Here is a 27,638-nt window from a genome sequence, read left to right on the forward strand (position 1 = left end):
GGTCTCAAGTTTTATGTTTTGTTTTTTTTAAAGATTTATTTTGTTTTTAAAAATAATTGTGTTGTATTTATTTATTTGGCTGTGCCATGTCTTAGTTGCAGCAGAGTCTTTGATGTTTTGTAGCAGAACATGGGATCTTTAGTTGAAACAGGTGGGATCTAGTTCCCTAACCAGGGATGGAAGCCAGGCCGCCTGCCCTGAGAGTGCAGAGTCTTAACCACTGGACCACCAGGGAAGTCCCTGCTTTATTTTTGACTTCTCTGGGTCTTCGTGGCTGCACAGGCTTTTCTCTAGTTGCAGTGAGCGGGGACTAGTCTGTTGCAATGCGGGGGCTTCTCACTGTAGTGCCTTCTCTTGTTGGAAGCACAGGCTCTAGTTGCATGGACTTCAGTAGTTGTGAAGGCTGTGGGGTACAGCCAGGCTATAACCAGGCTAAAGGGTACAGGCTCAGTAGACGTGGAGCACTGACTTAGTTGCTCCGTGGCGTATGGGATCGTCCTGGACCAGGGATGGAACACGTGTCCTCTGCACTGGGAGGTGGATTCTCAACCACTAGACCACCAGAGAAGCCCAGGTTTGTGGTTCCTCCAGCTGTCTCGATAAGGTTTCAGTAAGCGGCTGCCCCTCCAGGCCCACCCGTCTTGTGGGATGAGGACCTTCCCCGTGCTGCTGGTCTTATCAGCACTCCTCCCACCACCGGGGCTAGCGGGTGAGGCGCTTCAGGCTAGGGCCCGTTTCTGTTTGGTTTCTCTGTGCTGTGGGGCTTCAGGGCAAGGCTGGCCCTGTGGGGTCTCGAGGGTGCCCCTCTCTCAGGGAAACCGTGGAAGGTAGGCAGGCAGGCCCAGCAATTCCTAATATGCTTTCTGAGAACAGAGGGGCGCAGGACAAACAGAAAGATGGATGTAACCAATTTCCCCTCAGGTTCTCTGAAAAACAACTCCATGCAACCGGGAACTGAGATGGCTCCGAAATCTGGTGATTTCAAAGTAAACAATCCAAAAAAAAAGTAAACATCTGCTGATTTCATAGTAAACAATTCAAAAGACTTTGAAGGAAAGAGCCACTCTGATAGCAAGAGGGGCCCACTCAGCTCCACTCCCAGCTGGTTTCTCCCCCACATAAGATGAGGATAATGAAACCTGTGGGCAGGCCTGCTGGGACGACGAACATCCTACATCAACCTCCAGGGCCTGCAGTGAGGACTGGACAAAGGCCAGTGTCCCATTCTCCCTGCTTCACCTTCTAGGTTAGACGCTGAGGTTGTCCTGGCCCTGTCGCGGGAGCCCTGAGTACTGTTCAGGCAATGGGGTGATGAATTACCTTTGGTCCTGTCTCCAGTCGGGAATAGAGGAGGTAGGTGTGCAGATCCCCGTATTTCATGAAGGGTAAAATCACCATGGGCCTAGGGATGCCCTGAGGGCTCATTTCTATACATACGCCTGGAATTAAAACCAGAGAGTAAGTTACAAAGAGCCCTTGTTCCCAGTGAGCAAAAAACGCGCTGCAGGAGCGCTGGGTAATTGAAACCATGCAGTCTCAAGTTAACGGTTAAAAAAACAAAACAAAACACTCATAACTCACACACTCTGTGTCCTAGAATATAGAACACACACTGGGGTCCACTTCTTGGTATTTTTTTTTTCTTTCAGACTAGTGCTAATCTTTGCATGAAAGTTCTCAAAAAATTAATCAATACCAAGAACAGCCATGGAGAAGGATATGGCAACCCACTCCTGTATTCTTGCCTGAGAAATCCCATGGACAGAGGAACCTGGTGAGCTACAGTCCACTGGGTTGCAAAAGAGTCAGACATGACTTAGTGACTAAACAAAAAAAAACAAGTATAGCTGTAGAAACTCCTTGATTTTTGTTATACTGAGTCAAACTGAGGGCGAGGTGACCACAGTAGAATTCGAGGGCAAACTAGTTTCAGATGATGGTTAAATAATCAATCATATTAAGTCCCCTGCAACCAAATACTTAAAACTATTGGAAAAATTAATTCTGAGGGCCCATAGGTAAAATCCACATCTCTAAATGTTAACAGTTATACACAGGAAAGGCAATCCACGTCTCTAAATGTTAGCAGTTATACACAGGAAAAGCTCCACGTCATTTGTCACAGATGCTGGAATCAGCGTCTGTCTGTCACCTGAGATCAGGCTTGCAAAGCTCTTGCAGGTGGTAGCACAATGACGAAGCACCATTGTCCTCAGACTGCTGAAGTCAATAGCTACAAATGAGCAACAGTAGCTTCTTTGACACAACACTGTCTCCAAACATTAGTTTTCCCATCTCTCTGGCAGTGTCCATCATAATAAACATTGAAAATTCCCCCAAGAATATAGCATTTGTCAAGTCAAAGGACAGCCAAAAAAGAAGTCAGCAGAACATTCAATTATTTTTAGGTTGCTCTCCCCTTTTGGAAGAGCATCACACACCAACCACTTGAGACCAGCTCTCCACTGAGTATTTCTCAGTAAATGGTGTCACAAAACCAAATTCTCATTGTTAAATCACTGACTCAAATCCCATGAAACTGCCAACATAGACCCCAAGAAATTAATATGTTAAAAGATTTTTAATATATTTTCAAGTACTGATTTCTTGGTGTGTGCTGTGCTTAGCTGCTCGGTCATGTCTGACTCTTTGCAACCACATGGACTGCAGCCCGCCAGGCTCCTCTGTCCATGGGATTCTCCAGGCTAGAATACTGGAGTGGGTTGCCATGCCCTCCTCCAGGGGATCTTCCCGACCCAGGGTTGAATCTAGGTCTCTCATTGCAGGCGAATTCCTTACTGTCTGAGCCACCAAGGGAAGCCACATTTCTTGGGATCTATGTTGACAAATTTCATGGGACTTAATTCAATTGATTTACAAACTGTTTCTCGGGACTTTCCTGGTGGTCCAGTGGTTACCACTACTAAGCTTACACTGCAGGGGGCAGGTTAAGTCCCTGAGGGGAACTAAGATCCTGTATGTCACTTGGTGGAGCCAAAAAAAGTTTTAAGAAAAATTGTTTTGCGAAGATGATCTATGGAATTTGTCTAATTTACAGCTTTACCCTACTAGCATTTGATTCATGTGCAACCTCAAGACAAATTATAGCACAGCCAGCTTTCATGTCTTGTAAGTGGGGTAGTAGTGGTGGCTTAAGGGCTACATCATGTCTGACTCTTTTTCGATCCCATGGAATGTAGCCCGCCAGGCTCCTCTGTCCATGGGATCCTTCAGGCAAGAACACTGGAGTGGGAGAATACTGGAGGAGCTGTTTCCTTCTCCAGGGAATCTTCCCGACCCAGGGAGTGAACCCAGATCTCCTGAATTGCAGGCAGATTCTTTACCGAGCCATAAGGGAAGCCTTGTAAGGGCGGGGGGTGGGGGCGGGAGGTAATTGAGGCTATTTTAATCCACAGCAACTTAGGATTCTGTGGACACTAAACATTCCTGAGTTCACTGGTGTCCAGGAAATTCAGGCCTATTTTTACAACCAGCCAGAAAAATGCAACCATAAAAAGTCTTTTGGGAGAAAAATCCAACTCTTTTTTTTTTTTTTTTTTCAGGATATTAGTTCCCCAACCAGGGATTGAACCCAGGCCTTCTGCAGAGGAACTGCTGAGTCCTAACCACCTGACTGCCAGGGAATTTGCAAAAACCCGATGTTATAAAGTACTCTGGGGTTATACAAAGCGTAACGTTTATCTGCCCCAGAGATTTTTGCTTTGGCCCAGAGTGTATCAGCCGAGGCCCTCCGGCCACCCAATGCTGCATTTCCCTGAGTACCTAGGAGCCGAATGACGTTCGGATGGTTGAAGTCTTTCATGCACGCGGCCTCACTGAGAAATTCCTCAATCTCTCGCTGTGAAAAGTTGTCCACTAAAAGAAAAGATGGAAAAGGTTAGCCATGAGTTATTACTCAGAGAAGGGAAAAGAGGAATAGCAATTTTATTCTCTAAAAGTAAAATCAGGAAAAGGCAAAATGATAGCGACAGTAAGAGTGGCTGCAGGGACTGGTTGGGGCAGGGATGACTAGGTTGCGTCTGGGGATTTTAAGGAGGTGAAACTTCTGTGTGGCCCTGGAATGGTGGACATAGGACATAATTCATTTGTCAAAACCTACAGAACATACGACACACGCTGAACCCTAATGTAGCCTATTGCCGTTTACTCACTAAGTTGTGTCTGACTCTTTGTGACCCTGTTGGACTGTAGTCCACCAGGCCCCTCTGTCCATGGGATTTCCCAGGCAATACTGGAGTGGGTTGCCATGTCCTTCTCCTGCGGATCTTCTTGACCCAGGGATCAAACCCATGTCTCCTGCATTGGCAGGTGGATTCTTTACTGCTAGAGCCACAAGGAAAACCCCCTTCTATAAATCTAAAACCATTCTAAAAATTAAGAGATCAAACCAGTCAATCCTAAAGGAAATTAGTCCTGAATATTCATTGGAAGGACTGACGCTGAAGCTGAAACGCCAATACTTTGGCCATCTGATGCGAAGAAATGAGTCATTGGAAAAGACCCTGATGCTGGGAAAGCTTGAAGGCAGGAGGAGAAGGGGACGACAGAGGATGAGATATTTGGGTGGCATCACCGACTCAATGGACATGAGTATGAGCAAGCTCTGGGAGTTGGTGATGGGCAGGGAAGCTTGGGGTGCTGCAGTCCGTGGAGTCGCAAAGAGTCGGACATGATTGAGCGACTGAATGGAACTGATTATTAAGAGCAAAAAACAAACAAAAAAAAAACCACCACCTAAAATCGAATCCAACTGGTCTGTTGCAATGACTTTTGCCTTAAAAAAAGAACAAATTGCTTCTCTCTCTCAGCACATTTCTTGCAAGTCTGGTTGCCCAACTCTGCCTTGTGAACTAGATGCACTTTCATACCAAGTTTCTGGAATCAAGCCAACTCAAAAGAGACATCTAAAATTCTATAGTTGGGCTAAGTGAAATAAGCCAGTCACACAAGGACAAATACTGTATGATTCCACTTTTGTGAGGTATTTAGAAAAGTCCAATTCACAGAAAGTTGAATGGTGAGTGCCAGGAGCCAGAAGGGGTGGGGAGGATGGGGGTTGTTCTTTAATGGGTATGGAGTTCAGTTTTGTGAGGTGAAAAAGTTATGGAGGTGGATGGTGGTGATGGTTGCACAAGAATATGAATGTACTCAATGTCTCTGAACTGTAAACTTAAAAGATTCTTAGGATGATGTATTTTGTGTTATGTCACTTTTTTAGTTGCTACGTTGTGTCTGACTCTTTGCAACCCCATGGACTGTAGCCTCTGTCTATGGGATTTCCCAGGCAAGAATACTGAAGCAGTTTGTCCTTCCCTCCTCCTGGGGATCTTCCCCCGACCCAGGGGTTGAACCCATGTCTCCTGCATTGGCAGGAGGATTCTTTACTACTGAGCCGCTACAATTAAAATCAACCATAGGGAATTCCCAGGTGGTCCAGTGGTTAGGATTCTGAGCTTTCACCGCTAAGGGCCCTGGTTCAATCTCTGGTTGCAGAACTAAGATTCCGCAAATCTTGCAGGGTGCACCCCTACCAAAAAAACAGGAAAAAAAATCAAACATAAAGCCGGCACACCTTAGGGAATGCACATAACAGGAGTGGGGTGTTGGCTGGAGTCGCATATAAGAGCACGTAGTACAGAGTCTGTACCTCCTATGGGCTTAATATATGTTAATCCTACTATCAAAGCAAACCAAGAAATGTCTGCCAACTTTGCCCCAAACAACCAAGTGTGTTGGTGGGCAAAACCCTCCCCTGTGGTCCAAGCCCTCCAGGCCAATATAGATGAGTGTGTGACTTGGAGGCCAGAGACTGGGCTTTCAATCTTTGATCATTAGCATGGATGCGATTCATATACAGATTACCCTAATTTTCTATTTTCTTTCATTCTTTCTTAAAATGTACTTTTATTTATTTGTTTATTTTGTGGCCACACTGCATGGCATGTGGGACCTTAGTCCCCTGACCAGAGATCCCTCAGGGACGGAATCTGTGCCCCCTGCAGTGGACGCGCAGAGTCTTAATCACTGGACAACCAGGGAAGGCCTGTGCATATTCAGTTGCTCAGTTGTGTCTGACTCTTGGCGACCCCATGGACTATAGCCTGCCAGGCTCCTCTGTGCATGGAAATTTCCAGGCAAGAATACTGGAGCGGCTTGCCATTTCCTTCTCCAGGGGATCTTCCCAACTCAGGAATTGAGCCCGTGTCTCCCTGGACACCAGCACAGATTCTAGAGTGTTCTAATTGGCATCTCTCACTATTTTTGTCAACGCTGTATTAATAGCTCCTCCTCCTCCACACTGCAACCAAAGTGAACATTCCAGAACGTCGTCTACTCTTGTTCCTCACTTGCTGAAGACTCTTAACAGTGCTTTACCACTCATGGGTTGGAAACAGACTCTGTGATGACTTTTCAGGCCCTTCCTGACCTAGATGCCCGCACTCTTCTGGGTTCACTTGAAGACTGTAGTTTATGATCACAGCTCTCCTTCCTATGCCTTTGATCAAAGAACACTTCTCCTGTCTCTGGGAATCCTGCCTTCCAGGCAGCCCACAGCTTCCTGCAGACCCACAACCACCCTCAAGTGAGGAAGTGAATCCACTGAGCTAAGCCAGAATGACCCCTAGGGTCAGATGCTGCTACCAGATCCACCCCGCCTTGGAAATTCACGTCTTACTTTGGAATCATTATCTCTACTAGGTGACAGAGGCAGGGAGGTAGAGTAAACAACAGATGCTATTGTTTGGGTGGGTCATCCCAAAATGTGCCACAATGGCATACTGATTATTCTGAATTACAGTTACTTAGGAAACGGCTAATGCAAGAGGGACGCTCTGACCCTCCTTTCTGTTTTCCTGAAAGCAGGAAATAAACCTCTCACGTGAAAGATGAAGGACATCCTTATCACCAGGGATAGGGAATTCAGGCTGAAGAAGCCTGTATAAACAAACCTTGATAGGTCTTTAAATTGACTACCCCAAGCCCAAACTCTGTTTGGATTCTTCACTTAATTGGACATCTCAAACTCAAGTTTCTTTGTCCTGTCATTTCCTCACAGTTGTATTGTTTCTCTAAAACATTTACACACTGCCTCCTTTGGCCACTTTGTAAGTCCCATTTCTATGAGATCTCCCTGGGCATGAATTAAAATTTATGTTTTTTCTCCTTTTAATCTGTCCTGTGTCAATTTTATTATTAGGCCAGCCATGAGAACTTAAGACGGGTGGAGAGGCAGACTTCCCCCTCCTTGACAAGTGTAAAGAATATGCAAAAATATATCTGTGTGACTGAGTCATTTTGCTGTGCGCCTGAAACACTGGAGACCCACTGTGTGCGTGCATGCTCAGTGGCTCAGGCATGTCTGACTCTCTGTGACCCATGGACTGGAGCCCGCCAGGCTCTTCTGCCCATGGGGATTCTCCAGGCAAGAGTACTGGAGTGGGTTGCCATTCCCTTCCCCGGGGGATCTTCCCATCCCAGGGATCAAACTCTTGTCTCCTGCATTGCAGGCAGTTTCTTTACCACTAGCACCACCTGGGAAGCCCATAAATCAACAATACTTCAATAATAAATACATAAATAAACAAAACGTGAAAAAAGAAAAGAACATACGATGCGGGCATGAACAGTTCATCATAGTAGCTCTCCCTCTGTGACTTGACAGGATCCTGACATATGAGCTCCATCACCCATCACTGGCCTGATGAAGCACCAGATACTGAAACAGCTGCCCACCCCCAGAACAATCAGGGTTAACTCACACTTCATGGTTTTCACAGCCACCTTCTGAGAGGTCCCATCTTCCTGATTAAGATTTCCTTCCATGACAGACCCAAACTCTCCTGTGAAATAAAACAACATCTATATTGACCTTGTGCAAAATCTTTCCTGCCCACAAAAGTGGGATAGCACCAGAGCTGTTATTTTCATGTGACCCCCGAGTGACCTCCACACAGCAGCTGGTCAGAGCCAGCCCAGGCCACCTACACTGGTCAACCCAGCGCACGGGCCGTACACTAGCCTCCTGCTTGTCACAGGCTTGTTTGGCTCAGACTTAGCTCAGTTCATCCCTTTATTAAGCATCATAACTGATCCAGGAAACCATAAGACAACCTGGAAATTGTTACTGACATGCATCAAGTACAAACTCTTAATACTTCTGTCCTTCATCTGAAGATGATCTTGACATGAAATGTGTATCTTCACTTTTGTTCCTATGTAACTTGGCAGGTGCAAAGAATAGTAAGCTTAAGAACTAGAGGAAAACATTGAAAGTGTATGGTAAGCTGACCAATGAACTGCTGCTTTTTAATGATGGAAGGGAATTAATATTTTTAAGACGCTCTTTTCATACAGGCTCTTTTCTTTTTAAAATTTTATTATTTATTTATTTGCTTTTGGCTGTGTTGGGTCTTTGGGATTTCTCTAGTTGTGGTGGTGGCTTTCTCATTGTGGAGGCTTCTCTTGTTGCAGAGCTTGGGCCTCAGTAGTTGTGGCACACAGGATTAGCTGCCCCGCGGCATGTGGGATCTTCCCTGACCAGGGATTGAACCCATGACCCCTGCATTGGTAGGCAGATTCTTTAACACTGGGCAACCAGGGAAGTCTGAGGCTCTTTTCATAGGTCACATCTGAGTTTCAGAAATCACTGTTTACTTTTTCATTTTAAAAGTTATAAAATAGAACTATGAATATTTGTATTATAAGTTCAAGTCACAAGAATGGTATTTTATTTAATATATATATTTTAAAAAATGACTGTGAACTGCTTACCTTTTTACTCATATTTTGAAAGAAAAAAACTGCTTACCTTCACCCAGAATTTTTCCAAGAATAAGAAGGCTCCTGTCAATCATGACATCCTCTAGTTTATTTTGCAGTTCCTCACTGACTCCTAAGCTCTGTACTATAAAAGGAGTGACAGAACATATATGACCTGTCAGGATGCTTCCTTTCATGTGAACATAATTAAAATTATTAAGTTCCATAAAAAAGTTTAACATTTTCCTCATTTCATATGCATAACTCTCCCTGCCAAATGTCAGTAATGAAATATCGTATTTAATCCTGCTGTGATTAAAGTGAGTAAAATCAACCTATGAGGGCAAAATTAATCCTGAACGATTATAAAAATCAGAACCATTCCCATTGGGCAGTAGCAGCAGCTGGCAGATTCATGCAGGGGAGCTTTGCCCTTCACTTAAAAGAGTGAGGGAGACAAGTCAATATTCTTTCTAGTATTTACTATTACACCCTTAACTGTGGGATACAAAAAAGTCACCAGGACGTCTCCCCTGCCCTCCCATGCTGGGGAAGGTGGCACAGGAAACATGTAGAGAACAAGGCACAGTTTGTTTTCTTATGGTATGTAACCTCATCTAATGACGTAAGAGGTGCTAAGCTGAATACTTGGTGGGGAGATTGAAGACTGAGATTTCCTGTAAGGTGTAGATATGCTGCCCCGTCACTGTTATCAATAAGAAGTATTAACCAGGAAAGGGAGACCAGTTTGGTAACTACCGGCAAAGGATTCAGTTTGTGCCATAGTTTGGGAAAGAGCAAGACTTTGAAAGAAAAACAAACAATGTGGATCATTAGAAATAACACATTAGCTCTCAGCGGACAAATTTTACCCAAATCGTCCTCCCATCAGAGAAAGAAATTGGTCCAAACAGAGGATTTTTTTTTTTTTTTTAATGCAAGAATAGACACCTAAACCTCAAAACTTCTGGATTAGAGAAGGAATTAATAACATTCTACGTCAAATGAGTTTTTGTTTCATAGCAACCTGCATTCCATCATCCTTATATTTATTTATTGTTTTGTTTTTCAGCAAACATCCAGACACTTGAATTTGATAATATTCAAACACTTTCTATTCTGTTTCTGAAATTATTCAAGAACAGAGCTGTTTATTCCCATTCTTTGAAACTAAGAGTTGCCGCTCTGATTCAGCAAAGTTCAAACCATAATTGTCACAAAGTATGTTAGGAAGTTGTTCTCTGACTTGGTTGCCAGGAAAAAACAGGAAGTGAGCTCTGAGGTTATGGCAGTCGGTTTGCTGTTTCTTTTAAGTCCCTCTGCCCGCATCTTCTCCTCTCACCCTGAGGTCTCCTTCTTCCTCCCATGTTTCAAAGCACCAGGAGTCCTTAACCCCAGGGGCTTCACCTCGAGGACAGCCCCAGGTTTCCAGGGACCTGCCCGGGAGGGAAGGCCAGGGCCATGTCTGCTTGTTGCTTTCCAAAGACATTTTGCACATTAAAGATAGACATTCTTCAACTCCTTTGGCTTTTGTTAGAAATCCAGCAATTAACTTGTGGTTCTTTGCTTGTTCTCAATATTTTTTTTTTTTGGTCACACAACATGTGGGAAATTAGTCCCCTGACCAGGGATTGAACCCGCACCCTCTACATTGGAAGCATGAAGTCTAAATCACTGGACACCAGGGAAGTCCCTCAGCAATCTTGGCTTTTGCCAAAAGAGAAATGAAAGTCAACTTACAGGTGAGTTCGATGGCTCGCCGGCAGAAGGACTGTTTTGCCATGTAGCTGATGACCAATTCTGAATCCTCCTCTGTGAAGGCGCTCCTGGGTGAATGATAACAGACATCTCAGACTAGAGACAGAGAGACACCCAGGCCGGGGCTGAGTCCACGAGATGCTACGAGGCTGTTGCCTGTTAAGAGAGCTCTTCTAGGCCAGAAACATTCCCCACCAGGAGAAATAAGCTTCTTCCTTAGATCCATTTTAGGACTCTGTCTAGGAGCCATGGAGAGTTTAGAACAACTGAAAAGCTCCCAACAGCCAAAGCTGTAACAATTTGAGCAACACAATGAAGTGGTGTTGGGTTATAACCCAAAGGATAAAAGGAATATCCATGAATCCAAACTGATGCATATATACATGCTTGTGTATATACATGCATGTGTGTGTGTATAAATAAATAAAGAGGGGAAGAGAGACCAGTCTCCTGTGCAGAAGAATTCCAAATATTTCATATGCATACTCTGTATTTTAGGGCTTCCCTGGTGGTTCAGACGGTAAAGGATCCGCCTGAAATACAGGAGATCTGGGTTCCATCCCTGGGTTGGGAAGATCCCTTGGAGAAGGAAATGGCAACTGACTCCAGTATTCTTGTTTGGGAAATCCCTTGGACAAAGGAGCCTGGTGGGCTACAGTCCATGGGGCTGCGAAGAGTCAGACATGACTGAGAACGACTAACACTTTCCGTCTGCAAGAGATGTGGGGAGTGTTAACTCCTCACCCTGTGCGTGTGAGCTGCAAGCACTGACTTGCTTCCAAAGAGCCCGGTATAAAAAGGGAAAATCACTCTGGTAGAGGAGCTAGGCAGACACTGCCTCAGCCAGGCGATCAGGGTCAACATCAGCAGTGAAACCACACTGACAGTGTGCCTCCTTGATGTAACAGGATGAAGGTGGTACTCCGCCTCTGTGGCCTTCCTTTCAATAGCCACTACCCCCGTCTAATCATGACCAGAACATCATACAAATTCTAATAGAGGGTATCCTACAAAATACCTGGCCAGTACTCCTGCAAACAAAAACAAGGAAAGTCTGGGAAACCGTCAAGGGGCCTAAGGAGACATGACGACAAAATGTAGTGTGGTGTCCCGGGAAGGACCCCAGAATAGAAGAGGGATAGTAGGTACAAAGGAAATTTGAATAAAGTATGGACTTTAGTTAATGATAATGTATTGATACTGTTTAACTGATTGTATCAAATATAACTAACATAAAATGCAGTAATGCACTGACATAAAATGTTAATAACAGGGGATCCTGGATGTGATGTATATGAAAAGTTTCTATACTGCCTTCTCAATTTTTTTGTAAATACAAAACTTCCCTAGAAAATAAAGCCTATTTTTAAAAATCCATTTAGTCACTGCTTTAGCCTAATTGGTATGAAAGTATTATGAATTAGTGAGTCTAAATTATAGACTTAACTTCACTTTTTCTTATGTATATAAATTATTTTAAAATAGAAAATACATTAAAAATAATATATTTATATGCAAGGCAAGCAATTTGGAAGGATTTATGCCAAAATAGCAACTGAGACCATGGAATATCAACCATGGAGTTACAGACAAGTTTCACTTTCTACTTTCAACTATTCTATATAATTTGATTTTTTAACAACAACAAAAAAACTATAAGAATATTAATTTTATAAGTAGAAAGTAAATATATTTTCATTATAAATGAATAAATGAAAGGTGCTTGTACAAATGAATGAACAAATGAATCTAGGGTTTTGTAGTGAAAACCCATGGAAACTGACTTCAGTATAAAAATAATTTGTCATCAACCTATCACTTCTTTTCAGCTTCTGCTCAATGGTTCCTGGTAATGGTTCCTGATAATTTTGTTCCGAAATATTTGAAACAGTCCTGTAATTTTGTTAATATATTTGCTGTACTTCATAACTCCACTCTGGAAAGTCCTAGAACATTCAACCTCAAATGGTACCAAGTTATTCAAACTAGGGTTGAATCAGATAATACCTAATATCTGTTTTGGTGGTAAACTTTTAGGTTCTGTGGAACCATGAGTTAGTGGAGGCCTAGCTGATAGAAATATTTTCACTAGGAGTATTTTACTCTGCATTTCTTAACTGCCAGACTATAAGGTACATGTAGGCAGCCCCATGTCTGTCCTATTCATCTCTCTCCATTCAACGCATAGAACAGGCTGTGTATACACACACACACACACACACACACATATATATTTAATATTCTTTCCTTCCTGCAAAGATTTGAAATGGAATCTTCATGTTTATTCTACTCCCACCTCATACGGGAGTCCCACCTCATATGGTGTCCACAGACTGAGTTTTCTCTCTATGTAACAATACCTCACTGTCTTAATCACTAAACATGTTTTTATACTTAGTAGGACTAGCCTCCACCCAAAATTTTGTATATTTCAAAACTGCCATGATTCTCTCTGCTCATTTACTCTTCAAGATACATTTTCAAATCAGCTTTAATGGACAACCCTGCAGCGATTTAGATGGTGATTAAATTGAATTTATGGTCAACTTGGGGGAAAATGATCTCTTGACAAAACTGAGCCTTCCCATCCATGAACATGGTACACATCTTTCCATTTATTTGAGTTTTCCTCTGTAATGTCAATAAAGTTTAATACATTTTCCCACAAAGCTTTTATACATATATTGGGTTTCTTCTTAGGAACATTATTGTCATTCTAGCACTTTGACTTCAATGTATCTTGAAATGAGTATCAAAATACTTCACAACATTTAATGCCCTAAAAAATGTTACGTTTCTTCCTGAAGAAAAACAAGAAAGGAGAGTTCCAGGAAGAGACTTTGGAAAAAGTAAAAAACTTTGACTGTTGGCTGCCTTTGTGACACTGGCCTAATTAGAGAAGCAGCCTGCCCCCAAGAGGTGCATAAGACAAGGGCCAAGCTGCATACAGGAGCAAGGCCATCAGAAGAGGCCCTGTCACTTCACATAGCAACTTCATCAGTACCACGGAAAAAGCACTTTCAACTGAGAAACTTACCCAAACTTTGTCTCCTGGATTCTTTTCCTGATGGCCAGAGAAATGTATAAAACCAACCCAATCAGGACAAATCCACAAAAGCACCCAAGGATTATGAGCACGGGATCTGCGTTGCCAGGTGCTGGGGTGGATGAGGGAGCAAAATCTATCGAACCTGGTAAAATACAAACAGAATCAATTCAAAACATCTCCTTGGGATTTGGGATAGTCGATTTACAACACTGGGGAAGCTCTATTCATGTCAGTTATAAATGTAGAAGAAACTGAAAAAATAGTAAGCGTGTTCAGGTGCTCAGTTGAGTCTGACTCTTTGTGACCCCATGGACTATAGCCGGCCAGGCTCCTCTGTCCACGGAATTCTCCAGGCAAGAATACTGGAGTGGGTTGCCATTTCCTTCTCCAGGGATCCTCCTGACCCAGCATCTTTTGTACTGGCAGGCAGGTTCTTTACCACTGGGCCACCTGAAAAACAGTAAAACTAATATTTAACTGGTATGCTCTAAAACACTAGGAAGATTGAGAATCAAAAGGGCTTTTTGTTGTTGTTAAAAAAAGATATCGAGAGTAGTTTGAACAGTGCTTGCCAGTTTCCAGTTACACAGCTTAGCATATAGAGAGAATGTAGGAATATTTTCCACGCTCTGGTGAATGTCGAACTCCTTTCCAAGTTTGGATCAACTTCCAGTGTTTTATCCTCTGCACTTTCGATGCTGTAAAATACCTCTGTGAGTTCCTTTAATGTTGTGATGAGAAAATAGCTATTTTGAGTTACTCCTGGGGCATTTTACAGTATGACAATCCCACTTACAGTAGAGTCTGGACATTTTGATAAGGATCTGAACTTAGAAGTCTTGCTGCAAGTTCCCACTTTGCTTTTCCTGGGGCACCTTTTAAAATAACCACTTGGAGTTGAGCCTTTGAAAAGTTAAGTATAGGCATTTGCTACCCACCCTCTACCACCTGCTGTGACCTGGGACAGAGGCCTGCCCTTCCTCTGGCTCTCTCACCCCCTCACCCACCTCCACATCTGGGATTTGTAATAAATCTTGTGACTCTACTTCCTTTGTGTGGGGGTATTGAAACTGCCCGTCAAAATGACCTCAGAGTTTTCACTTCCCCAAAGTCGGGCCTGCCCCCGGTTAACTAACCAGACCCCATGTGTCTGGTACATGCTCCTCATTCAGGAGGTCATGATCTGCATATTCTCAATTCAGTACACCAGCATGGGGGTGGGGGGGCAGCACACTTGTGAAGACTGTGGCGAGCACATCTTCCTCTGGGACATGATCCTCCTTTTCAGCACAGCCATTTCATTCATGTGGGCAAGACCTTCCAGTGCGATGGCTGCTTGTCTCATGGATCAAATGGTGGCAGCGTCAACATGCCCACGGTCAGCGCTTTCTCCCATAACTCCACATGCTCAACTCTACTTCCAACATCACCTCCCTTTCCTTTCTTCTCTGCATTTTCACCGTTGTTCACCAACTCCATCTTTCAAATAACTACTTTTGTGAAATGTCATGTGAGTTTTGCCTCTGGGAGAAAGGAAGTAACCCAGCGCTATGCCTCTTAGACATACGTGAACAGACTAAGGAAAGCATGGTGATCAACCACAGACAGCCTTGAAAAGAAGTGACCCAACTGGTCACAACCAAGATACACCTGTTGCTTGTGGAGTGATTTGCGTACTACAGAGCTGATGGAGACGTATATACAATCACAGTTAATACATGCTGGTAACTCAACTTTGAACTGTATTGTTGGGAATGGGTGTGATTTACCTAAACTCTGGTAACTGAAATATATGCAGATTAGAACTTTGCAAAGGCAGGCCTGCCAGAACAGCAAAGCCTTTTATAATTTCGGACAATTCATTATGTGTGACGAGGAAAAGTCTGTCATCTTAAACTCTGATTTTTTCCTAAACTGAAGTACAATTGCTTTCTGATGCTGTGTCAGTTTCTGGTGAATAGCAAAGTGATTCAGGTACACGCATGTGTGTGTCTGCGTGCTCAGTCGCTCAGTCGTGTCCGACCGACTCTCCGTGACCCCTGCTCTGTAGCCCACCAGGCTCCTCTGTCCATGGGATTTCCCAGGCAAGGATACAGGAGTGGGTTGCCATTTCCTTCTCCAGGGGATCTTCCCGACCCAGGGATCAAACCCAGGTCTCCTTGGCAAGTGGATTCTTCTGAGCCACCTGGGAAGCCCTGTATACACACACATACACACACGCGTGTATACATATATATATACATTATATATATTCTTTTACACATTCTTTTCCATTATGGTTTATTACAAGATTTTGAATATAGTTCCCTATGCTATACAGTAGAAACTATTAATAGTTGTTTATCTATTTTATTTGCTAATCCTAAACTCCTAATTTATCCCTCCTCGACCCTCTTTCCCCTTGGGTAACTGTATGTTTTCTATGTCTGTGTTAAACTCTGATTTTTAACCCGTGCTTTTAGAATCAGAATCTCATCATCCCTGAATTTCTTCCAGGCAGACGTACCCCGAGTCCCCATCATAAGTGACTAATGTTCCCTACGGACAGAGCCTATGGTCTGTAGGAGCTGAAATAAGGGTTCAATTTAGCACTACAAGGGAGAGCACGTTTGAGGGTCACTGGGACAGAGAGATGGGAACTCAGTGGTCTGCTCCCAAGTCTTGTCTGCTATTGGTACAAAGGCCATATTTGGCAAGACCTTTGTAAATGTACAAACCACATCCATGTAGATGTCCGTGGGGATTTATGAGTTCACTACCAAACAACTTAGGGTGGGTCAGAGTCAGAAGAAGGCGGCTTCCCTGGTCTATGTGACTAAACACAATATTTGGGCCCCTTGGGGCACCACAGTGCCACCTTGCCAAAGGCCACTCCAACAATATGCAGAGGCCAACACGCAGGGCTGAGCATTTAGCTGGGTGAGCCAGCACCGTGCAAAGATGTTTCTATAGGAAATGGTTCATGCTCTGTACCCATCACGTTCTTCACCCAGTTATGAAGCACACTACCCAAGGCTTGAATGACTCGTCACAGGGCAAGCTGGACTGCTTAAAACAAACACCAGCAAACAAACAGTGCTAATTATAAAGAGCTGAGGATTAGCCACCCTGACTAATCCAAAATTCAGTCCTGTATACATCATTTTAACTAAATTCAGCAGTCAGAAAAACAAATATGGCATATTAACTCATAAAAATGGAATGTAGAAAAACAGTACAGATGAGGCTGTTTGCAGGGCAGGATAGGAGAGGAAGGGACAGACAGCGAACATGTGGGCACAGAGGGAGGGTGGGCCGGAGGGGGACAGTAGCATCACACACGTGCACTACCGTTTAAACTAGCTCGTGGGGAGCTGCCACACAGCCCAGGGAGCTCAGTTCGGTGCTCTGTGAGGACCTAGAGGAGGGGATGGTGGGGTGGGAGGGAGGCTCCTGAGGGAGGGGATGCATGTATACATATGGCTGATTCATTTTGTGGTACAGAGAAACTAACATAACATTGTGAAGCAATTGTTCTCCATAATAAAAAAATAAACTAAATTCAGTACTATATATAAAATAGATAACTAATAAGAACCTACATAGAGCACAGGGAACTCTCCTCAATACTCTGCAATAATCCACATGGGACAAGAATCTAAAAAGGAGTGAACAGAACCTAAAAAGACTTCCCAGGTGGCTCAGTGGTAAAGAATCTGCCTGCCAATGCAGGAAACACAGGTTTGACTCCTGAGTCAGAAAGATTCCCTGGAGAAGGGAATGGCAACCCACTGCAGTATTCTTGCCTGGAGAATTCTATGGACGGAGGAGACTGGCGGGCTATAGTCCATGGGGTCACAAAGAGTCGGACACAACTGAATAACTAAGCGTACACAGGCACATATACATACATACATGTATATCTGATTCACTTTCTATACAGCAGAAACACAACACTGTAAATCAACCATACCACACTAAAAACCATAACAGCTAAATTTAGTAAGTCCAGCTGAACTCTGGGTTCTGAAAGGATGAAACTTCCTAGGAAGTTATTACCCTGGAGAGTAACAGTGGGAGGACTCATGGGAACAGGCAGCTCTGTGAAGCGTATTGTCCTGTCAACTATCTTCATCACTGCAGAATTTCCTCTTGGTCTTTTTCAGGTTGTTTTTTTTTTGGAGGAGCCATTCAGCACGTGGGATCTTAGTTTCCTGACCAGGGATGGAACCCTGCGCCCTGCAGTGGAAGCTCGGGGTCTTAACCACTGGACACCAGGGAAGCCCCTACTGTTCATTCTTAAACAAGCTGCCCATCCCACAAGCTGCTCTCTGGCAGCCCACGTGTCGCCTGGACTGATACTCTGTCAGCCGATCCGGCACCAGCTCTCACCGCGTGCAGGGATGAAGATCTTCACCGGGTCACTGAAGGGCCCCACGCCCCCTTTGGTGACGGCAGCGATCCTCACGGTGCACGTGGCGTTGTGCACTTGAACAGGAAACTGAGCGAGGCTGCTGCTCTGGCCAACTTCTTCCGAGAACTCTTTCTGGGGGGGCAGACAGGAAAGGAAAAGAAGTAAAATACTGAGGCACTAGGGGCCTTGTCCTTCCAAGAGAAGTTCTTCTAAGGGAAGCGGTCCCACCCACATCCCAGGGGCAGCGGCTGTGCTTCCAGCACCTCCCTTCCTCACTCAGGTCACAGCCAAGGGAAGCAAAAGGTAGGCAGGGATGCAGGACGGGCTGGCAGCATCCTCAGGCCTGGGGAATCTTGGCTTACTCGGGCCATGCAGGAATGGTACTTGGAGGGCTCAGTGAGTCCTCTGGAAGAATAGGAGCATGTGGCAGATGCACTTGAAGGCAAGAGCAAGACTGTCTTCTTGGTGGTCCAGTGGCTACAATTCCACGTCCCCAATGCAGGGTGCCCAGGTTCTATCCCTGAGTGAGATAGAACTAGATCCCACATGCAGCAACTAAGAGCTCTCATGCCACAACTAAAGATCTCACATACTGCAACTAAGACCCAGCACCATCAAATTAAAAAAAAAAAAAAAGAAGGAGGAGCTCTGTGACAACCTACAGGGCTGGGATGGGGTGGGAGGTGGGAGGAGGCTCAGATGGAGGGGACATATGTATACCTATGGCTGATCCATGTTGATGTATAGCAGAAACCAACACAATATTGTAAAGCAATTATCCTCCAGTTAAAAACAAATTTTTTAAAATGTAATGAAAAGTTACATTGAGTTAGGACATTGCACCACTGTATCATTGTATGACTTCATTACTGGATGTGATGAAAAATTAATGCTCCACTATCCCAATGGCTGCATTGCTCTCTTTTCTGAAATTGTGGGAACACAGTAGATAAAGGTTTAACTTTTCTGAGAAAATTATAAAGCACATGAAGGAAAAATAATACTATCTACTCAAGACCCCCGTCCTCAACGCCCACAGAGCACGGCCTAGGAGCCGCACTGAACCTCGACACTGCCCACCCACCATTTCCCTTGCACCAGCGTGGGTGGGCTCCGCTCCTTCCGATTCTAAGAGCTGTGACTGAAACCGACATTTAGGAGGGCACTGACACTTCCTCTTCCAGAGAAAATGTGCTCCGTTTAAAAAAATCTGGCCTTAAAAATAAATACATAAATCTGGCCTTACTTATTTATCTTGTTTTAAAGCCACTGGTATGCAACTTGAGCCATTAAAACAAGGGGGAGGCTGTGGGGGGAGATGTCTGAGAAAAAACAAACCAGAATTAAGTGCTTATAGAGTATTTTCTCCTTGACTTCCAAACCTCAACTATCATGATGTTCTCCGGCACAGGAAATAAATTTTGTGTGAGTCTCTGTCTACGGTTCGGGCAATTCTGAGTCAAAGGTTGTTGTTGTTCGGTCACTAAGTCGTGTCTGACTCTTTGTGTCCAAGTCAAAGGTAAAGAGATTTATTTACTGTAGAACACTGGAGAGCCTTGAACTTGCCAGTGTATACAGTGGGTCTTGAAGAAGGGCTTATAATATGCAATATTTTTATAAACTTATCTTCTCACTGAATTCTCACAGGTCTACAGACACTTTATGGGAATGGGAATAGGACAAGAAATACTAGTCCACATTCATCAAAAGACAGTCCCCTTCACAGAGAGAAATTCTTCTTCTGGTTTAGATTTCAGCCAGGACCATGCATGAAGTCCGTAGCGCCGTTAATGCTACAGAACAAGTTCAAGGTCCTGTGTTCAGATGGTGCAAAGATGAGGAAGGCACAGTTCCAACTTAAAGGAGAACAGATTTTATTTGATCCTGACCTTTATATTTTAAAATTTGATTTAGAAGGCAAGGGATAGCAAGAAACAGAGAACAAAAAAACATTGAAATCTTCATCAAGATACAGAAAATGGAGACTTCCCTGGTGGTGCAGTGGCTAAGACTCCATGCTTCCAAAGCCGGCAACCCAGATTCGATCCCTGGTAAGGGAACTAGATTCCACATGCAGCAACTAAGACCCAGCACATCCAAGTATATATATAAATATATATATAAGATATAGAAAATGTCCATATAATAAATATCAGGAGTTTCTTAGTGTGCAAGTGACATAATAGTTGTAAGATAATGAAGGTAAAAACTTTGAAAACTTCGGTGGGTTATTACAATTTTCAGCAAACTGTGAACCCACCCAAAGACTACTTGAAGAAAGTTCTGAAATTCTATACCGAAAAAAAAAAAATCTTTATTAGAGTAGTAAGTTGGAATCTCTTCCAAAATATCCAATTTCACCACCTTGCATAAAGAAAATGCAGCTTTAGTGACAGTTTTTTTCTTCTCTTTTTAAAACTTTTTGTTTTATATAGGAGTATAGATGATTAACGATGTTGTGACAGTTGCAGGCGGACAGCAAAGGGCCTCAGCCACACATACACATGTGTCCCTTCTCCCCCAAACTCCCCTCCCATCCAGGCTGCCACATAACACTGAGCAGAGTGCCCTGTGCTGGACAGTAAGGCCTTTCTGGTTATCCATTTTAAATCCAGCAGCGTGTACATATCCATTCCCCCTTTTTTTTGTTTTTATTTTTTGGTGGTGCCCTGCGATATGTTGGATCTTAGTTCCTCAAACAGGGATCAACCCAGTGCCCGCTGCTGGGGAAGGGCAGAGTCTTAACCACTGGACCACCAGGGAAGTCCCAATAACAATTTTCTTAAAACGAAAATGAAAGGACAATTTTCAGGGAAGCTGTGTCAAACTCTCGCTCTTTGGAAATGAAGGCAGATTAGGGAACCTAAGAGATGGACACAGAGTTCATTTCAAGCTTCAGTTCAGACGGAGGTTCTAGGCTCCTCTGAGGGAGGCTTCTCTTCAGTATTCTTCTTCGTCTCCAGAAGCTGGTGGCTCAGACGGTAAAGAATCCCTTCTGCAATGCAGGAGACCCAAGTTCCATCCCTGGGTCAGTAAGATCCCCTGGAGGAGGGCATGGCAACCCACTCCAGTATTCTTCCCTGGGAAATCCCAAGGACAGAGGAGCCTGGTGGGCTATAGTCCTCGGGATCACAAAGAGTTGGACATGACTGAGCAACAAAGCACGCATGTTCTTGGCCAGAGAGATGGGAGCTTCCTGCCTCAGAGAATGTTACCCAAACAGAGTAGAGAATGAGTACAATGCAAATGACCCTCTCGCTGGGAAAATCCAGCATCTCCCAGGAGGCAATGCAGAAAGGTCGCAGCCCTAACTGTGCCATATTGTTCTCTCACAGAGGGGACCGTTCTGAAGGGCAGCTGTGCCACTGTATTAGGCTCTCTGGTGGCATCATTCGGAAGGCTTTCATCACTCTCGCCCTTCAGCTCCCATCAGTGCCAGGGTGCCCTCTAAAGAAGTATCTTTGACTCACACCAGGAGAGAAAAAGACAGGATGACCTCTGGCTCTTTTTGTTTTTTTAATTTCCTTTCTCTTCCTCTTTGGGCTCTTCTGGTGGCTTAGAAGGTAAAGAATCTGCCTGAAATGTAGGAGCCACAGAGATTCGAGTTTGAGCCCTGGGTTGGGAAGATCTCCTGGAGAACGAAATGGCACCCCACTCTAGTTTTCTTGCCTGGAGAAGTCCATGGACAGAGGGGCCTGGTGGGCTACAGTCCACGGGATTGAAAGAGTTGGACACAACTGAGTGACTAACACTTTTCCTCTTTATTTATTTGGAATGTCAACTCCCATCACTAGGCCTTTAATTAGGATTTGCAGTACTTTCTCTGCAGTTTATTTATTTATTGTTTGTTTTGGCTGCACTGGGTCTTTGTTGCTGGGCAGCTTTTTCTTTAGTTGTGGAGAGCGGGGGCTACTCTCTAGCTGCGGTGCACAGATAATGTCATTTCGCTGGCATCTCTTGTGGCTGAGCACAGGCTCTAGGGCTCGAGGGCTTCTGTAGTTGCGACACACGAGCTCGGTAATTGCAGTTCCCAGGCTCTAGAGCACGGGCTGTATGGTTGTGGCGCACTTACTTAGTTGCTCCAAGGAACGTGGCATCTTCTCGGACCAGGAACCACATCTCCTGAACTGGCAGGCGAGTTCTCCACCACTGACCCGCCAGGGAGCCCAGCCTGCAGCCCTTGAAAGAAACTGCCTTGTTTCTTCACCACTCAAGTGTCTGTTGAGAATCACTATCTTCGGTCAATCAGAGAAAGTTCCTACTGAATCAGAACTCAATCATCAGAGCTTCATGTGTCTGTTAAGAATGTAGTATCGTAAAAAAGAGCTTTCCTCTAAGAGAGGTATTTGACTCCCCTGACCCAGTCAGTGAGGAACTGTGATCAACAGGCACCTTGCACAAACGCTTTGAAACAAAAAAGCAGGAAACGAGGACTGCTTCTCTCATAGCTGCAACTCTTAAGCAGGGTTTTGACCGGTACAAATAGCAGCCTGCTATCATTTAGTACCAGGCAGAAGAAGCCATGGATTTCTAAGCCTTCTTCCTTTTCCATCACTGACTGCGTCCAACAGTGTGCTTTCCTGAGAGGTAAACTGAGGCAGGAAAAAAAAGAGTAAATCCCAATTGTTTTTCTGAAAGATGGCAGTTTTGGTTAAAGCTGGATGACCTGAGGTTGAAAATGACTGCACAAAGCTTGGACATCATCAGGTGGTGCAGTTGTTCGTTCCACCCCTCTCTCATGCCAAGACATTGCATTAACTTTCATGTGATGCTCTGTACAAACGCCATGAGGATGCTGAAGTCTGGATCAGGAATGTGACAATACCAAAGAACCATGCTCTCCATGATGGTGGTAGAGAGACAGTCTTGAGGATGAAGCAAGTGCATCTGCTCTTGTACAGATAGTCTGTTTCATGAGAAGTCAGTGACACTTCAACCCTCTTCCGTTCCCAAGAGGGAGGGGGTGCTGTCTGGGAGCTGCCCACTGTTGGCTGCCCCTCCCCCATTTCTGCCTTGGATCAGATGGTCCCACAATAGCTGTTCCCTGCACCTTTAGACCTCACAGCAATCAAAACCAGATGTCCCCCCGGCTTGACTGGAATCACGTTGAACAAAGCTGTGCTATACAGTACGTTCTATGGAGCTGTGCCATGACACCTGCTTGCTGGCAGAACCTCCCCTTTGGAGTCCAGTTACTCTCTGCCATCCACCATGAGGCTGGGATTCTTCCCTGACAACAGTTTTCAGAAAAGCATCTTCTGGAATTTTCGAGAGGCTATAAATTGTAGCCTTCCCTTCTCCAGGGAATCCTCCCAAGCCAAGGATCGAACCCAGGTCTCCCACATTTCAGGCAGATTCTTTACCAGCTGAGCCACCAGGGAAGCTGAAGAATACTGGAGTTGGCATTGCAGGCAGATTCTTCACCAGCTGAGCTACCAGGGAAGCCCAATATAAATTGCAGGACTGCTAAGCCCTGCAACTCCTCTGAGTAATTCGCTATTTTCCTCAGAGAGCCAAAATTTCATGAAGGCAACAATTAGATGATAACAGGGGAGGAGTCCTATTTGCACTGACTGAGGAAATAAATGAATGGATGAAGAGTCAGTGAGGAAAGCTCCAAATGGAATTTAACTTTTTAGGCACTTCTAATTTTTCCCCAATGGCTCAGTGAGTAAAGAATCTGCCTGCAACACAGGAGATGTAGGAGACTTGGGTTCGATCCCTATGGGTTGGGAAGATCCCCTGAAGAAGGAAATGGCAACCCACTCCAGTATTCTTGCCAGAAAAATCCCGTAAACAGAGAAGCCTGGTGGGCTATGGTCCACAGGTCACAAAGAGTCGGACACAACCGAGTAACGAAGCAAGCCAGCAATTTGTAACACTGTTTATCTCCCACTGGAAGATGCCTTGCCTAACCCAGGAATATCAGGTCTTTTTACGACAAAAAGAAAGCTCCTAAAGCAGTATACGTCAACAAACCCAAGGCGACAAGACCACCTGTTACAGCTCAGACTTACGGATGTCTCTGCATTCCGCCACACGTGAGAGATGTGATAGCCCACCAGATCGCCGTCCTGCCGCTTAACGGGAGGCTTGATCCACCTGACGGCCACCTTGTTGCTGGACTCATTCAGAAACATGGTGACGTTCAGAGGTGCTACTGACGGGGCTGCAAAAGGAAAGGGGGAGAGGGATGAGGAGCTACAAAGAAACGCACAGAATAAAAACCACTCAACGGATCCAAAAGAAGAAAGTGGACCAAGTTATAGACAGAACCAACAGAAAACATGATAGGTGTAAATCTATCCATGGGCTTCTCTGGTGGCTCAGTCATTAAACAAACAAACAAACAAAAACCCCTAGCTGCCAATGCAGGAGATGGAGAAGGCAGTGGTGACCCACTCCAGTATCCCTGCCTGGGAAATCCCATGGAAAGAGAAGCTGGGCGGGCTACAGTCCATGGGGTCACAAAAGAGTCAGACACGACTTAGTGACTAAACAACACATCTATCCATATGAGTGATACCATTACATCTTATTGGGCTAACTATCCCAATTCAAAGGCAAAAACTGTGAAGTAAAGTACTCCTGATATGAAACACACATCAAATATAAAGATACAAATAAGTTAAAATAAGTATGAATAAATGATATACCATGTGATCAAAAGAGAGCTAAAATGGCTATATTAATATCAGATAAAATAGATTTCACAAATAATGCTATTAATACCAAAAATAAAGAAAATAATTTCATAATGATAAAGTGGCCAATTTATTCAGAAAGCCCAGTAATATTAAACATTTATGCCAAAAATAACAGAACCTCAGGGACTTCTCTGGTGGTCCAGGGGCTAAGACTCCATATTCCCAATGCAGGGGGCCTCAATTCAATCCCTGGTCAGGGAACTGGATCCCACACGCCACAACTAAAGATCCCACCTGCTGCAATGGAGGCCCAGCACAGTCAAATAAATAAATAGGAAAATAGTTGGGTCTCAAAAAACAAACAAACAAACAAAAAAAAACACAGCACTTTAAAATATCTGAACTGCTAGACCTGCAAATAGAAATAGATAAATTCACAATTATAATTGCAGATTTTAATGCACTTGTCTACATAATTGATAGAAAAAGGAAGCAGAAAGTCATTAAGAATACAGTTTGAAAAACACTACCAACAAACCTGACCAAGTTGACATTATATAACATTCCATCTATGACAAACCTAGACAGGCATATTAAAATGCAAAGACATCATTTTGTTGACAAAGGTCTACATGGTCAAAGCTATGCTTTTTCTAGTACTCATGTTCAGATGTGAGAGTTGGATCATAAAGAAGGCTGAGCACTGAAGAATTGATATTTTCGAACTGTGGTTCTGGAGAAGACTCTTGAGCATCCCTTGGACTGCAAGGAGATCAAACCAGTCAACCCTAAAGGAAATCAACCCTGAATATTCACTCAGAAGGACTGATGCTGAAGCTGAAGCTCCAATATTTTGGCCACCTGATTCGAAGAACTGACTCATTGGAAAATACCATGATGCTGGGAAAGATTGAGGGCAGGAGGAGAAGGGGACGACAGAGGATGAGATGGTTGGATGGCATCACCGATTCAATGGACATGAGTTTGAGCAAACTCTGGGAGATGGCGATGGACAGGGAATCCTGGAGTGCTGCAGTGTATGGGGTCACAAAGAGTTGGACACGACTGATTGACTGAACAACAACAACAAAATGCGTCTAATCAGAGCAGGATGCACATTCCCTTCAAGTGCACACTGAACATTTATCAGGGCACATCATGTTCTGCACCAGGAAATAAGTCTTGATAAATATCAGAGGATTCAAGCAACACAAATTATGGTCTTTGACCCCAGTAGAATGAAATTAAAAGTCAGTCATACAAAGATCTCTGGAAAACCCCTTAAATATTTTGGAAATTACATTAGACACCTAAATAACTAACAGCTCAAAGAAGAAATCAAAACAGAAACCAGAAAGTGTTAATATTTTTAGCTGAATCAAAATGAAACAGCAAATAAAAATCATTCTCAAAGGTTTTTCTTCTTCATTTAAGATATTTTACAACCTTGGCAATAGTTTCATTTGTGCAAGGATTAAACCCTAACAATTTGTGATCTAGACCTTTCCCACAGTCTGTATTAAAATTAGAGCACTGATTAGGTAAGGCGGGAGTTCAGGGCAGGAAAGAGACTCTAAGCTACCCAGAACTCTAAACCGAGAAATAAGAGAAACTGTACAATTGAAATCTAACATAACTATAATACAATATTCACTTCAATGTTCATAGAAAAAATGTAAGATCTAGGAAATCAAAAGCAGTACACAGAAAGTTTACAGATGCAAATAAAATTTGCTATGAGAAAATAATATAGAACCAACAGTACCTACTTCATACCGTTGCTACGAGGAGCTAATGAAATAATGCACATCAAGTATCTAAGATGGTCACTGACACATAGTAGGTGCTTCTTGAACATTAGCTACCTTCATATTTATTAGTTTCTTGACTTTGATGCTGTGAGTAATAACTTTCATATATGCTTCATGCTAAGACACTTCAGTCGTGTCTGACTCTTTGTGACCCAATGGACCACAGTCTGCCAGGATCCTCTGTCCATGGAATTGTCTAGAAAAGAATACTGGAGTGGGTTGCCATTTCCTTCTCCAGGGGATCTTCCCGACCGAGGGATCGAAGGGCATCTCTTACATCTCCTGCATTGGCAGGCAGATTCTGACTAGTGCCACCTGGGAAGCAGTTGTATTTTAATTAATATATGCTATAAAGAGTGTGCTACTATTAATATCTTCCTATATAAAAGAAAAAATCACCTATCCATAGTAAGTATAAGGTTTGTCACTGGACCCTTTTCAAATTCAGTAAGTCCCCTACACACCAACGAGTTCTTTTTCCAAGAGGGCATTTATAAATCCAATTTGTTTGTAAGTCCAGCAAAGTTAGCCTAGGTACCCAACTAACACAATTGGCCATATAGTGCTGTACTGTAATAGGTTTATAATTGAAGGAAAGTTACACGGCTCAAAATAGCCTGGAGTTAAAACTCCCCTCCAGGTCCTCCCCGCCGTTCCATGCAAAACAAAGAGCTCTCTCACGGGAAGAAAAAAATGGACATTAAGGTTGATTATGCCCAGCTCCCAGCCGGTCCCAGCCTCTGGCTGATCTCCAGAATTCCTTGCCCCAGCCTTTTAAGAGAGAACTTCTCCAAACAACCTTGGAGAAGAACAGGCCCCCTTAAGACAGTCGCTTTCCACATACATGCCTACATATGCTTACCCTTTTCTTGGGTTAGTGCAGCAGCTCGCTAATCTGACTGCTGCTCCTTCTCGCCTCACTGAAGGTGATCTGTTCCCGTAAAGTGCCGGTCTCGTTCTTTTTCTGAACCTCACCTTCTCTAACTCCCTTACCCTACAGTAATTCTTTTCATACAAATAATACATAAAAAAGCAAACCAAAAATAAAACATTTTTCACGTTTTAAAAAGCACAGTAGTACAGTACAGCGGCTGGCGCACAGGGGCCGACATCCAGTGAACAGGCAAGAAGAGTTACTGCCTGAAGGAGAGAGAGGAGGTGGAGATGCTAGAGCTGAAGGATTGTCGCAATAGGAGACG

The 27,638-nt window shown here is 43.9% G+C and overlaps 1 protein-coding gene across 1 annotated transcript in view; it reads right to left on the minus strand.

Moving 5' to 3' along the window:
* The window catches only part of MERTK (MER proto-oncogene, tyrosine kinase), a 113,692-nt gene that overhangs the window by 12,675 nt on the left and 73,379 nt on the right, over positions 1-27,638 (minus strand). Inside the window, exons 8-15 of the mRNA XM_043467712.1 lie at positions 23,999-24,150; positions 17,960-18,113; positions 13,577-13,730; positions 10,522-10,607; positions 8,831-8,926; positions 7,782-7,862; positions 3,784-3,876; positions 1,321-1,439 (exon numbers count right to left, since the gene is read on the minus strand). Of these exons, the coding sequence (XP_043323647.1) occupies positions 1,321-1,439; positions 3,784-3,876; positions 7,782-7,862; positions 8,831-8,926; positions 10,522-10,607; positions 13,577-13,730; positions 17,960-18,113; positions 23,999-24,150 (935 nt within the window). The remainder of the gene's footprint in view (positions 1-1,320; positions 1,440-3,783; positions 3,877-7,781; positions 7,863-8,830; positions 8,927-10,521; positions 10,608-13,576; positions 13,731-17,959; positions 18,114-23,998; positions 24,151-27,638) is intronic.

This window comes from Cervus canadensis, chromosome 5 (genome assembly GCF_019320065.1).
Source record: "Cervus canadensis isolate Bull #8, Minnesota chromosome 5, ASM1932006v1, whole genome shotgun sequence".
In the NCBI taxonomy this organism is placed as follows: domain Eukaryota; kingdom Metazoa; phylum Chordata; class Mammalia; order Artiodactyla; family Cervidae; genus Cervus; species Cervus canadensis.